The sequence below is a fragment of the Budorcas taxicolor genome, chromosome 6 (assembly GCF_023091745.1).
Source record: "Budorcas taxicolor isolate Tak-1 chromosome 6, Takin1.1, whole genome shotgun sequence".
Lineage (NCBI taxonomy): Eukaryota > Metazoa > Chordata > Mammalia > Artiodactyla > Bovidae > Budorcas > Budorcas taxicolor.
Window position 1 is genome coordinate 36,156,650 of NC_068915.1, and position 13,385 is coordinate 36,170,034.

Sequence of the window (13,385 nt, forward strand, 5' to 3'; positions counted from 1 at the left end):
AGTATTAATGTTAAAAGCCTATTTTCTAGACAGCAATGGGATGAAGCAGAAACTAACATATCAAGATAATACTTGTCTAATTAAAATAACTTTTCCATAATCTTTCTTCCCAAGATCTGCATTTATATCAACAGTTATGGAAAGAAAAGATTTCCTGTGCTTGTGAGACCCTATACAAGTGACAAATTGGTATAGTTTCAACCCCCAGGTACTGTACTGTATTAATGGTACTGTTTCCTTGATTCACAGATTGGTCCTTCAGAGGAATCACCCCTGATTGCATCTTCACTTTGAGCTTCGGCTGCTTCCGTATAGAAGCGCTGTCCAGGTGCGAGCTCCAAGGTTTTTCCTGGAGAGAGATTCCATGGGGACTGTACCTGACCCTCTGAGATCAGCCAAAACATCCCTGATTGCAGCTTCTGGAGAAGAAGAGGGCCTGGGAGAGGTGCAGGCTGCCTCACCCCAGCCTCAAACAGAAGTCCTGTGTGAGAACACCAATGGCCTTTCCAGCACTCCTGCAGAGCCAGATCTCAGCCCCAGAACAGCTGCCAAGGCCCTGATGCAGGCCGGTGAGCATGTGCCCTCGCAGCCAGCCATGCCCTCTCCTGACATTGTCAGTGAGGTGGGGAAGGCATCTCCCACACTCAACTCTCCTGGCAATACTCAGCTGTCAGGGGGCAGAGAGCCCACAGCACCAGCCCTGTGTTCTGCAGCAGGCAAGGATCTAATACGTGCAACATTTACAATGCCAGCCAATCAACACATCCACCCGGTTGTTCCAGGTAACCACCCCAATGCCAGTCCCCAAGCAGGGCCTGAAGATGCCCTGGTGAAATCACAGAGAACTGCAGATGGAGTGCAACCTGAGAAGTCAAGTTGTCCGATGGGGGTCATCTGTGGCAAAGATCAAGTGCCCTGTGATTTTCCTTCTCAAGAAACAGTGCAGGGAATGGTGCAAACTGAAGATACAGCAGCCAGGGCGTCCAGTCCTACTTGCGCTACTGTAGGTGGACCCGAAGCAGAAAGGCAGCAAGCTGTCTGCACTTCCCAGACAAGGTCCTGTGGCTCTCCAACAGAAGAAGAAGGATGTTCAGGGAACAAACCGCCCTCTGCCGCCACCTCAGACACCCAGGCCATCACTTCGGTGATTCCTCAACCATCCCACCTCCCTAGCAACGGATCGATGTTTCCTCCAGATCCAGAGAAGGTGCCGCTGGCAGCACAGCCTCAAGTGTCAAGGTTTAAAGAAGCAAGTACAATGACCAGCCAAGCTGAAAATGAGATCAAGAAAACCCCGCCCAGGGCTCAGCAAGATGCCGAGGTGCAGGCAGTGGCGAGTGTCGAGAGCAGATCGGCATCCACCAGCCCCAGCATCCTCGCTGCATTCTTAAAGGAAACCCCTGCTCCAGAGCGGTTCGAACAAGAACAGCTGCGTGTCATTTGCCATGGCAGTGCGAACCACACATTGGAGCTCTCTGAGAACACCCTAGCCCCCCGGGAGGCGGGTCAGTGCCGTGACCTCATGCCAGCGGTGCACATCCAGACAGCTACAGCTGTTTCTGCAGCTTTCCAAGGAGAAAGTAAATCAGGGAGCCTACCGGGGGAGGTCCTTAAAACCTCAGCCGTGAACGTGTCATCCCGTGATGCTCAGGAGACGTGTAAAGAAGACGGAAAATCAGCGGGAATGACCCCAGCGGGGCAAGAGCTTACCTTTAGACAGCTTTCGGGTACGAGTTCTAACTCCCTGAAAGCTAGCCCCAGTGACCAGATTTCTCTTAGCGCAGGACGTCAGGTTGAAACAGGTCATGGATTAGGGAAATGTGAAACGAAGCCATCTGCGTTTGCAGTGGCAACCACCAGTGGCCACACACCAGACCCCGACTGCAAACTCTCCGACTCCTGTGGCCCTGCCAGCAAAGCCGACCAGTCCAGGAGCTTGGATCTCACGAATCAAGGGGATGCAAGAGAGAAGAAGCTTGCGTCTCCTCAGATAATGAAAGAACAAGAATCTCCTTGCATCGATATCCTGGAGGTGAGGGCAAGGGCAGAAGCCAAAAGCCTACTGCTCAATCCTAAATCTCAAGAAAGTGGAGGCGTGGCATCAGGTCCTAGCCCTACACCCTCCCCAGTTAGAAGGAGCCAGGAGGGCACCGGGGAAGAAACCAGACAGACCAAGACAGCTGCCAGCCTAAGCCTGCCGTCGGATGCCATTGGGGACTCTAGTCCTGGCTCTGGCAAAAGGACCCCTTCTCGCTCCGTCAAAGCCAGCCCCCGCCGAGCCAGCAGAGTCAGCGAGTTCCTCAAGGAGCAGAAGTTAAACGTGACGGCTGCCGCCGCCCAGGTGGGACTCACTCCAGGAGAGAAGAAGCAGCAGCTGAGTGCCGAGTCCAAGCTCCAGTTAAAACAGTCCAAGCGTGTCCGGGACGTGGTGTGGGACGAGCAGGGCATGACCTGGGAGGTGTATGGCGCGTCCCTGGACCCGGAGTCCCTGGGCGTTGCCATACAGAACCATTTACAAAGACAAATCAGAGAACACGAGAAGTTAATCAAAGCTCAAAGCGGCCAGAGCCGGAGGTCCATCTCCTCAGATACTTCTTCTAATAAAAAGCTCAAAGGCAGGCAGCACGGCGTTTTCCAGTCCATGCTGCAGAACTTTCGACGCCCCAGCTGCTGCATTCGTCCTGCTCCTTCTTCTGTGCTGGACTGAAAAGGAACGTGTCCAGAAGCCCTTGGATACTGCTACGGGCTTCAGAGGTGTCCATCGGTCTATGTCAGAGCTTACTTCATTTTTCTTCCGAGGGGCCAGGAAGAGAAAGCATTAACTCACAGAAATTGCTACTAACAATGGCGGGTCCTTTGCTTGGGGTTCCATAAATTAAAAATATTGTTTCAATTTGAAAGGAAGTGAAGAAGTAAGCTTCACTGAAGGTTTACAACCTTAATTAAGAGGAAATAACACTTTTTTTTAATATGATGTTTTTAGAATAACATGCTCATTACACATGTGTCATTTTATATTACTGCCTCAATTTATCACACTATGGTATTTCCATTAAAACCCCTGCTTTATATTAAAAGTAGCAAAGACACTGTTAGCAAAAACAGTTATACTTTGTAGTCCATTGCAATAAGAATGCTGATACCACACAAAATTTAAGTAGGTGATGAGAAATATCATGGAAAAACAATGGAAACAAATTTGACTCATTCCTCGGCTAGAGGATATAAATAAAAGTACTTACATGCATAAAATGTCAAATATGAAATAATATTTGTAAACATCTGCATATAACCCTTTTTATAAACCTTGTTACACCTGTTAATAAATGTAAGAAAGTTATATTAGGAAAAAAGTTAGCAAACCATTTGAATACTGCCCACATAAAACGTGAATTTATGTATATACATTTTCCTCCACTAAGGGCAAGAGTCATCTCTGTGATTGTGCTTAGATTAAATTCATATTTCCTTGCCCAAGAGGAAATACATGTGACTGAATTCTTGAAGAGAATTGTCATATTATTGATAATACTGAATTTTATGTTGTTCAGCTGTCTCCAATAACATTCTGCTGAGAATGTTAAGGTTCTGGTAAGGAATTATAAATAGCCAATTACCAAACACTCCTTTTCTTGTGTTGAAAAAAAGAAAGTCTCCTGAGTAACAAAACAGCAGGTTTAACTGTGGCTCCTGTAAACAGGATGCAGTTTGTATTTTTATTTTGATTTGGTTTGGTAGCTTCTAATAGAAAATGTAGTCAAATAGAAATGAGCTCCCTTGCTGCTTTTGTATGCAGACTGATATCATCTAATTGCGTAAGACTAATCTGTGGTAAAAAGGTAATCTCTTCAAGCCTATTAATTTTAAGAGAAATACCGTCATATCTCATCCTTCCAACCCATTAAAAGAAACTGCCTTTACTAAAACATCATTTGAACTTTGGGTGAGCTTAGTCCACTTTCCCTTTTCACTTTCGTGCATTGGAGAAGGAAGTGGCAACCCACTCCAGTGTTCTTGCCTGGAGAAACCCAGGGACGGGGAAGCCTGGTGGGCTGCCGTCTATGGGGTCGCACAGAGTCGGACACGACTGAAGCCACTTAGCAGCAGCAGCAGCAGTCCTTGAGAACATAGGCACCTGTTTGAGCTGAGCCCTCACCCGTCTCCATAATAGAAGCGTGTTCTCGGGGCCCATGAGTGTTGTGCAGGGCACTGGCTGGGGGGACCACAGTGGCTTGAGTGGGGCTAGAGGGGAAGAGGGGAGTGAGCCCTGGAGGTTGTTGGTTTCTGCCTTGCATTTAGAGAATCACTGTTAGTGATGAAGGGGCATTGGCTCTTTTCTCTAAACTCACTGCCTTGATGAGCCAGGAAAGAATTGTCCAGCTGTGTACTCTCTCTCCAGAGATTTATAAATGCCATTTATGTAGTAAATGCAATGTTTCTATTTTTTTTTTAATTTGGATTCTCTTTTGCAGATTCTGAACATATTGCAGGAGGATATCATACCTCAACTTTAACACCACAACCTACATCAGACTTAAATTAGTCAATAGTCATCCATTTCTTTCAAAGTAACTGGACTGTCTATGAAGCGTGCATAAGCAGACCACAGAGCCATTCTCAGAGTCAGAGCCAGAGAATGGCAATTACAGTTGTTAGAATTGAAACTTACAGTGAATTTTTTAAATAAAGCACATGTTTGTTTCTTACCAGTTGGCCTCTACTAAGAAGGCTATCTGAGTAGAAATTACCATCAAATTAGCAGCCAAAATTATTATTAATGAATTGAGTCTAAAACTCTTTGGGCCTTAAATACCCATTGGCTGCAGTGTTCATGTCACTTCTGTAGGAGATGCCTTTGCCAGAGTTTAACCTCCCTCCTGTCTCTCTCACTGGCTGTCTCCCTCACACGTGCTGTGTACACATAGAGAACACCCTCTGTACACAGTGGCAGCTGTCAACAGCACCCACTCCAGATGGGTGGGCCCAGGTCACCCTCTGCTCTGAACTGGCTAGAACAGGCTGTCCCTGCATTAAAATGGGAAAAAAGGAAGAATTTAGCATCTGGTAATAACATTAGTTTTCATGAGATTGGAGTAACCATGTGATTTATAAATAGTGAAAGGAAACAGAGGCCAAAGAGAGTTATAGACATTGTTGTTGCCACACATTAGAAGCAAATTAATAAAATTCAATAAATTAAAACTTAATGTGTGCTAGAGTCACTTTGGTTTTTCTGGGGACTAAAACTAACCTTTACTTCTTAATCTTCAGTTTTTTACTTTCAATCTTTACCACACTCTAAAGATTGTCACACAATGTTACAAAAGCTTTCTTCTCACTTCCTGAATCTTATGGAAGGAAAAGTCCTGGAAAAAACTGTCACAGAAATAGCTCATCAAATAGATTTTAGATAAGACAGGAGCCTATTCAAAACAGTGGTGTTTCTGCATTATGATCCCCCAAAGAGTCTCAGGATAAAGCTGTGTTTTGAAAACACTCTTTCAGTTGGATCTATGACGCATACACATTCAAGACATCACTTGTGATTGCTTAGGTTCACTCAACAGATGAAGTTGCAAAACAATTTACATGGCAGACTCTTTGAACTTGCTCTGCGATTTGTTACCTGCATGACACACACAGTGTTGAAGGCTGTTTTTGTCCTTATTTCTTTTAGTTATCTTTTGGTCCTTTTAAATGTATTTTAGTTGTTGAAATAAATGGAGGAAATACTTTATTAAGTAAATCAGTATAAGATATTTTTTAAACCAGCAGCGAAAAAGAGATGACTTAGGCCATCCATATGTTTAACATGTGAAGATGTGTACCCAGTGAAAATTTTTAATTTAAATACCAATTTTTCTATTTTATGACTACAAGAAAAACATGTGACCACTTCAACTGTTATGTGTCTATTTGCCTTCAGTGTTTTTCTAATTATGTCTTTCTGGAGTATTACCCTGGATGCCACAGACCAACTACTTTACATACACTGAAATCCTAATTAAGCTTTGTGTTTTGGGTCAGTGGCACATGTTAAATGTTTTGTTAGGTCACAGTGGACCAGAAGCCTTTTTTGTTTGCATCCAAAATGAAATATTTATAAAAAAAAAGATTACTGTGTTTTCCTACCTTAACAAGTCAGCTATATTGAATATAATTTGATTTCTGATGATCTTTAATCTTTAGAATGGTCTAATATTTATTATTTTGGATATCAGTGGTCTCCGTGTTATAGGTTAAATATCATAACTGGAATAAACTGGACTGAATATGCATGTGTACCATATACCCTAGAGGTTGAATTTTGGAACCAAATTATTAATAAGAGCTTGTCATCTTAAGAAAGAAGAAGAGGAAAACTGCTTTGGGTTGTATCTAAGAGTATTAAGGTTTTTATTGTTCTAGCTTATTCTGATAGTCTTCCTCTCATCTCTGGGATTTCCTATCATTTGGGAAATATCTGTATATACCACATGAAGACTAGACTATGATGTGACTTTAAGATTTGTTTACAGAGGACCTATATGAGTAGGCTGTTAATGTAAATTGTTTGGCCTCTGTTGTATCCTGTTTGTTACTGTTTTGCTTCCAAAATGTGAGAAACTGTCTTTTCTTCCTCCTACATATTATGCAAGTGTTTAACAATTTGTCCATTTCTAGTGCCACATAATTTACCACAGCCCTTGTCTACTTTTTAAGAATCAGTATAAAGGAAAACAATACATTAGGATAAGGTTTGCATATATATATATATATATATATATGTATGTATGTATGTGTGTGTGTTTTTACTGAATATCACAAATGTCACTTGTAGCCTTGTGTAGGCCTCTGCGTGTCTGATTTACTAATCATCTACAATGCTGCCATGGAGATGACGCTGTTTACTCTCTCCAGCTTTGTCCTAAGCGGTATTTGAGAAACGGAGCCTATGAACTTCCCTTTGTGATAAGAATGCAGTGAACTCAGCAGTATCTTGGATAACTAAACTGGCCATCTTGTCTGTATCCCTGTTCTGTCTACACAGTGAATCAGAAGTCTTGCCCTTCTCTGCCTCAGTGCTTGCTATTTTATATGCCCATCTGAGCATTTTCTTTTCTGTTAGCAATGTTCTTGGTTCTATGTGTGGCCCTTTGGGTTGAATCGCCAAAGGTGGGTCAGCTGCTGCCACCTGGCAAATACCAGGTGACGTGCCAGATCTCCTGTCCAACTTTGTAACTTTATCCTTCTTAATGAAATTCTGAAGCCAGCTGAGTAATTTATGAATGTCATTGTATAGACACATGGGCTGAAGGATATCTACAGAATTTTAGACATTATTTTTGGCAAAAGGGGAAAAATTAGTCTTGTAAAGACTGAAACAGATTTCCATGAACTTTACCCTACTGTTGGGAAAAATGAATTCTCCTTGGCTACAGAAATAAACTTGATTTGCAATGACCAAGGACATAAATGAAGATGGACTGAAGTGGAAAAATTCTGTCTCACAAATCAGTGACATCTACCAGAGTTCATTACAGCTACTTTTAACTGTGAACATTCACCAGCTAAACTACTCACTTGCCACAACCAAATAACCTCTCTCAAAGTAAATCCAGTACATTGGTATATATGTGTAGATAGAAACAAACAAAACAAAACAAAACAAAAAAACCCTGAAAAATTACTGTTGGCTGTTAGGTAAATCAAGGTGATAATCAAAAGGACATTTAAATAACGGCAAGCCTTGGTGAAATGACTGTGAAGGCCAGAATGGTGCAACAAGGTGTTATTCCCAAGTTTGGTGTGTTTTTCTAAGACCCAGATATCTCAGCTATTCATCCTGAGAATAAAGACTGTTGATAATGAAATTAAAGTCAAGCAATAAAGTGCCAAAAAGAGGCAGTTATACCACCAAGTGCATCTATTATGGGCACACCATTATATATTTATGGTTTGCTCTATGAAGACTGAGCATAACCCATGGGATAAAATAAGCAAAGGCATAATTTCTGCTTTCTTGCTGGAAAAACTTCTGTAGGAGCTCCATAAAGAGGTACAGCACTAGTGAACATTAGATCATATGGTTAACAGCTGTGTTTTAACATTAGTCAAGACCAAAGGAATCACCAAGAGTCTTGCTAGCTTAAAATTCAAGACGGCTTCAACCAGAAATGTGGTTGAAATGGAAGGTTAAATGTATAGTAATTACTCTCCCTGGACACTAGCCTATAAGAAATCAATTCAGTTAATTTTGCCTGGAAGATAACCAGATTTAGCTATGAAAAAAATGGGTTCTCAAATGAGGAAGCTAAAACGTGAATACTCATATCAAAAGCGGCCGGACATAATGCCTTACAGAATATGATGTTGTAGATGGGCGTTTCTAAATACTAATTCTTCACCAAGTATTCTTTTGGGTTCAAGCTCGAAATCAACTGGCTGGAATAAAGATCACATATTTCCGACGCAAGTGACTTAGCAGCAGAAGCAGCATTTTACACTTCAGAAAAAGGTACTGATGATCAACCAGCATGATGATAGTTGTGATAACAAATACCCTAAAGATTTAAGTGTGTTAAAGAAAACTGAGTGGGGAAGAAACACTAACTTCTTTCTCGATCTTTTAAGACATGGGAGGCCATCCGCTTATTTTGGAGTGAAAAGGATAGCTTGCTTTTTGACCTTGCTGCTAGCATTACTCTTTGTTCCTTTAAAAATTAAATTATTTTTAAGCAAAACTTTTGAGAGGTTAAACATTTTTTTATGGCTCCTATTGTTTTTGTGTTATGTATAGAGCAAACTATGAAATGAGCAGAAGGGGCTTACCCATTTAGACTTCTTAGCATTTATTTAACCACATCTTTGAGTAAATTATTTTGTAAAATGTTTTCCATCATTTCTGATGTTGGTACCTTGGGAGATTACAGTATTATTCTCACACTCCCCATTCCCTAGAGGGTTGGAGAGACTAAGTCTTGCTTTTAAGGGCATCTGGAAATACCTTTCCCAGGTATTTGAGAAAGGTCATCAGGGCCTGAAAACCCAAGAAGGAAATATACTAACAATTACTAAACTTCTAAATGTATTTATCTCTGCTTTACTAACATGTAAACACTACATTGTGCATTACCCTGTAGCTGGTTGTGGTACATCAGTACATTTTGTAAGTATGTACAGTCTGTGAGCAGTTGGTTTTCTATTTTTATGTGTAGAAAAAAAAAAAAACATGCTGCATCCCATTTTAAGGCCAAGTTCTGTCATCAGGTAGGCACATGGCCGAAAGTGAATAAAACCAACAAAAGTGTGCAGGTGTGTTAAGTGACAGAATTTGTCCTTTCGCTTTTGAAGGTCAGAAAGGGCTGTTGTTTTCTTCTTTTAATCATCTCCCAGAGTAGATAACATAATTGTCACAAAGGCTGAATGCAGTCATCAGGAGATTGGCCTGTTACCAAATATGCCAGGGCTAATTCCCCATGCCATTAGTCACAGGTAAGGTCAATTCTTTGACCACTGGGTTGATTTACATTCCTCACACATCTTCTCTGTGTTGTGTGATTAGGATGTACATACTATGGGTGTGATTGTGTACATACCTTGTATGAATTATCTAAATTCTCAAAGCAGTGGAAAGCAGGAAGAAGAAACAGTCGTTCAAAAGCCTCAAAAGGGCTCATCAATGTGTATTTTCATTTTCTCCACATAAAAATGTATACATAACTGTAAATAGCTTACCCACATATATATGCACACATAAATGCATTTTATTCATAGTGGTACATTTAAATCAATCACAAATTAAAACAACTAATTGAAAGTTGCATCTTTTCTTGACTGTTCAGTTTCACACGGATTGATAGCAGATTAGACGCTCCTCATTTAATGGTGTTACTCCCTCGCAGCACATTTGGCGCTTAGGAAAGCCCAGCCCCACTGAGTCCCGAAAATCTAGGTGATCTTTTACTTGAGACACAGACAGGTACGTGAGCAGCTTCAAAGGTTTAGTGCTGTTCTTTAAGTACCTAATTTCATATCTGGAAATGACAAACACTGGGGAAAACCTATTATGCTTCATAGACTCGTTTTGTGTGTTTAGTGGCATGTTTATTTGCATAGGCTCAGAAAAGCTCTATATTGTAGAGCTGTATCCCTAGATATCAAAAGAGTATATAATCACTCTACGTGAAACATGTTTGCAGGCATTCTTCTCTTGAGATTGGCAAAACAATGTTTAGCAACACCAAAGAAAAGTCAAAGAGTAAAGATCTTATTTTTAAAAGTTACAAATGATACTGGTAGAATAACAGGATGTTAGCAATTGGGATTTCCTTAAAATGGACTCAAATAAATGACTGTTATTGACAATTGGTGACACTGTGTGGACTAGATAACAAAATTAGAGTCATTAGCCAGCAAATGTCAATACTGGACAAGAGTAGTCAATTTATCACAATGCCAGTCAGTGAATCGATGTTGTTTTAGTTTCTCTCATTTCTTCAAAAAGGAGGTACTTTATTAGACATTGAAAAGTCTGATCTGGTCCTTAAAACCTAATATGATTTGATCCTGATATTTTGACACTAATAATTATGTTGGCTGGATATTAGGTTGAAGTTATGAAAAGAAATACCAGAATTGCCATCAACAGAAACTTCTGTGTGGCAAAGTACAAATATAACCACTTCTCAGTAGAAAGTCAACTATACCATTTCATAGGTACTCATATTTTAAAGACTGAATGTGCCATCTTTATATCTTAGATTAAAAAAGGATAAACACCATAAAAACACAATTACAACTACAGCTAGCTGTGTTTTTTAACTACCAAAAATAGATGTTATAAAAGCATACATGAAATCTTGATGTCAATATTTACTGTTGCTTAAAAGATAAATTTATGTAATTATTTTGGAAGTCATGTATTAAGTGCCAACCAGAAAAATTATAGATGTCAATATAAGAATCATTTATGTGTGTACTCAGTGGAGAAAGACCAAAAGTGTAGTATGATGTTAAATCACTGAAGAAACAGTAATAAAGTGAAACTCCATTTATGAATCTAAAGTTATATCTTTTCATGATGCCTATAGACAAAGGTCATTAAATTGCTTATTTAAGAAAGTCCCCATCCTCTGTAAATTGACCTATCAATAAAATTTCATTACCTAGGAAAAAAGATGGAATGTTATGATTTACATGAGGATAGATCAAGATTTTGAAATTACCTGCACATCCACCCTCATTTTGGATTTGAGTTTTGAATGGATGAATGAATGAAATTCAACTGATGACTTAGTTTTATCCTTAAAAAAATGTCAAATATGATTTTGTTGCTTTTTTTCACTTTCCATAATAAACGTAATATAGATTAAGAGATACAGTCTTTGTTTTTTGTTATTATTGCTTCTGCCATTGCTGGCAAAGTTGTTCCTTAGCCCTAGGATGTTTAGGATCAACTGATTTTCAGTGTGACACACTTCTGCAGTAAAGCTGAAAGTATTTACACAGAAAGTATCAATTCCATTAATTAAAATAGAATTCCCATGCCTGCAGCTCATCCGAGACAGTGGTTTTTCCTGCTCAGCATGGCACACTGGTATGTGTATACATGGCCATGTGGCTGTCCATGTGTGAACTTTTTCTCAGTGAGAGGTGATGAGAGGTTGATGTTCATGGAAATATAGGAGGAGGTAGAGTGCAGGGTACATCTGCTCTTATGGAAGCATAGAAACCTCTATTCAAGCTTATATTGTCTCATGCCTCTGCCCATGCCCACCCAGGTGCGTTGCTGTGGCGTTTCAGCTTTTCTGCTGGCTCCTTGGTAAATAAATCAGCATCCTGCAGTTTACGCTCCCAAAAGGAGACAGAAAACCCAGCCATGGACTTAAATCCAGTTTAACCATTAATAAAACTAACGCTATAGTTAGATCCCTTTTTGCCTCCTTGAATCTGTGTTCAATTCATTGAAGAACTGGTGAGTTGGATAGATAAAACATTTATGAACTCCAAGGCTCAGATGGGAAAGAACCTGCCTGCAATGTGGGAGAGACCCAGGTTTGATCCCTGGGTTAGGAAGATCCCCTGGAGAAGGGAATGACAACCACTCCACTATTCTTGCCTGGAGAATCCCATGGACAGAGGAGCCTGGCAGGCCACAGTCCGTGGAGTCACAAAGTGTCAGACACGACTAGCACTTTCACTTTCTTTCAATCTTGCAAAATGATTTAGTGAACTTTCCATGAACCTTAAAGAGTGATTGTTTCAAAACTTCCAACGGCCTTGCTCTCCATCCAATGACTGTATGTATAAATACACACTATTCCAGCCTAAAATGATGTCCTGGGGCTGCCATTATCTAACTCTTGAACACTGAGACATTCATTTTGGCAAATGAAACTTCATACATTTCCAAAGATATAAATGCTATTTGTGGAGAAGTTAGATGATGCAAGGATCCTCAGGAGGGCTGAGATGTTTTATCTTATGCCTGTAGCTGTTTATGTGCCACCAGCAGGCATTCCTATCATTAGGTGCCATTTACAGCCAACTGTTCTCACACACCCACATCTTTAATGTTAAGTAGTAAACACAAAACAGCCTTAGCATAATCTGGCTTCACTGGACTGACTGTGAATTCAAAATACTTATTTCTTGTAAAGAGTACACCTTTTGTAAACCATTCAGGAACTCTTTAAGTCTAAGATATATTCTTATGAACTCATGAATACTGATATTATTAAATTTCCCTTAAAACCATTCTAGACTATCAGTAAGCTAAGTTAGAGTTCTAAATTCTTTAGACTCTTTGAATCATCTTAATGTCCTATAGCCAGTTTTTCTAAAAATATCATACAGGACTAACATAGTAGAAATTCATATTATCAGGATGGAAGCTGCAAGTGCTCAAAGAAATTTCTGGTGGGAGTACTGGCTTCCCAGGGATGATATTTTCCTGTGCCTTTTTTTTTTTATTCCCACTTGACACCTCTCAATCAAACTACACAAGAAACTTGGCCTGTCATTCAAAATAAGAAAAAAAAACCTAAGCAGAATATCACTGTCAAAGATATTCTAAGTGTTTAGAAGCAAGATAAGACTTCTTAAAAGGCTGAAAGTATTTGGTTATTATCTGTGTTCTTTTTTCCTAAAGTCAATACTAACAGTAATGATCAAGGGCTAAATATTCTGCTGGGCACTTCTACATATATCTCCACCTTGGGAAGTATTGCATAACATTGCACATTTTTTCAGGGATGGATACTTGAAATGGATGTTCATAACAATGGATGTTCAAAAAGATATCATGGTAATTACCCAGGCTTAGAACCAGAGAATCCTGGGTTCAAATTTCAGCTTTAAAACTAAATTTCTTGGCCCAGTGACTTAATCATTTTGAGCTTCAG

General features: G+C 40.1%; 1 protein-coding gene across 1 annotated transcript; it reads left to right on the top strand.

Moving 5' to 3' along the window:
• Positions 1–364: 364 nt before the first annotated feature.
• On the top strand, positions 365–2,707 carry GPRIN3 (GPRIN family member 3). Its single transcript, XM_052642348.1, has one exon. The coding sequence runs from the start codon at positions 365–367 to the stop codon at positions 2,705–2,707; it is 2,343 nt and encodes a 780-aa protein (XP_052498308.1).
• Positions 2,708–13,385: the final 10,678 nt, after the last annotated feature.

Coding starts and splice junctions, on each gene's coding strand:
- GPRIN3 (XM_052642348.1), top strand. CDS start 365: ATGGGGACTGTACCTGACCCTCTGAGATCAGCCAAAACATCCCTGATT.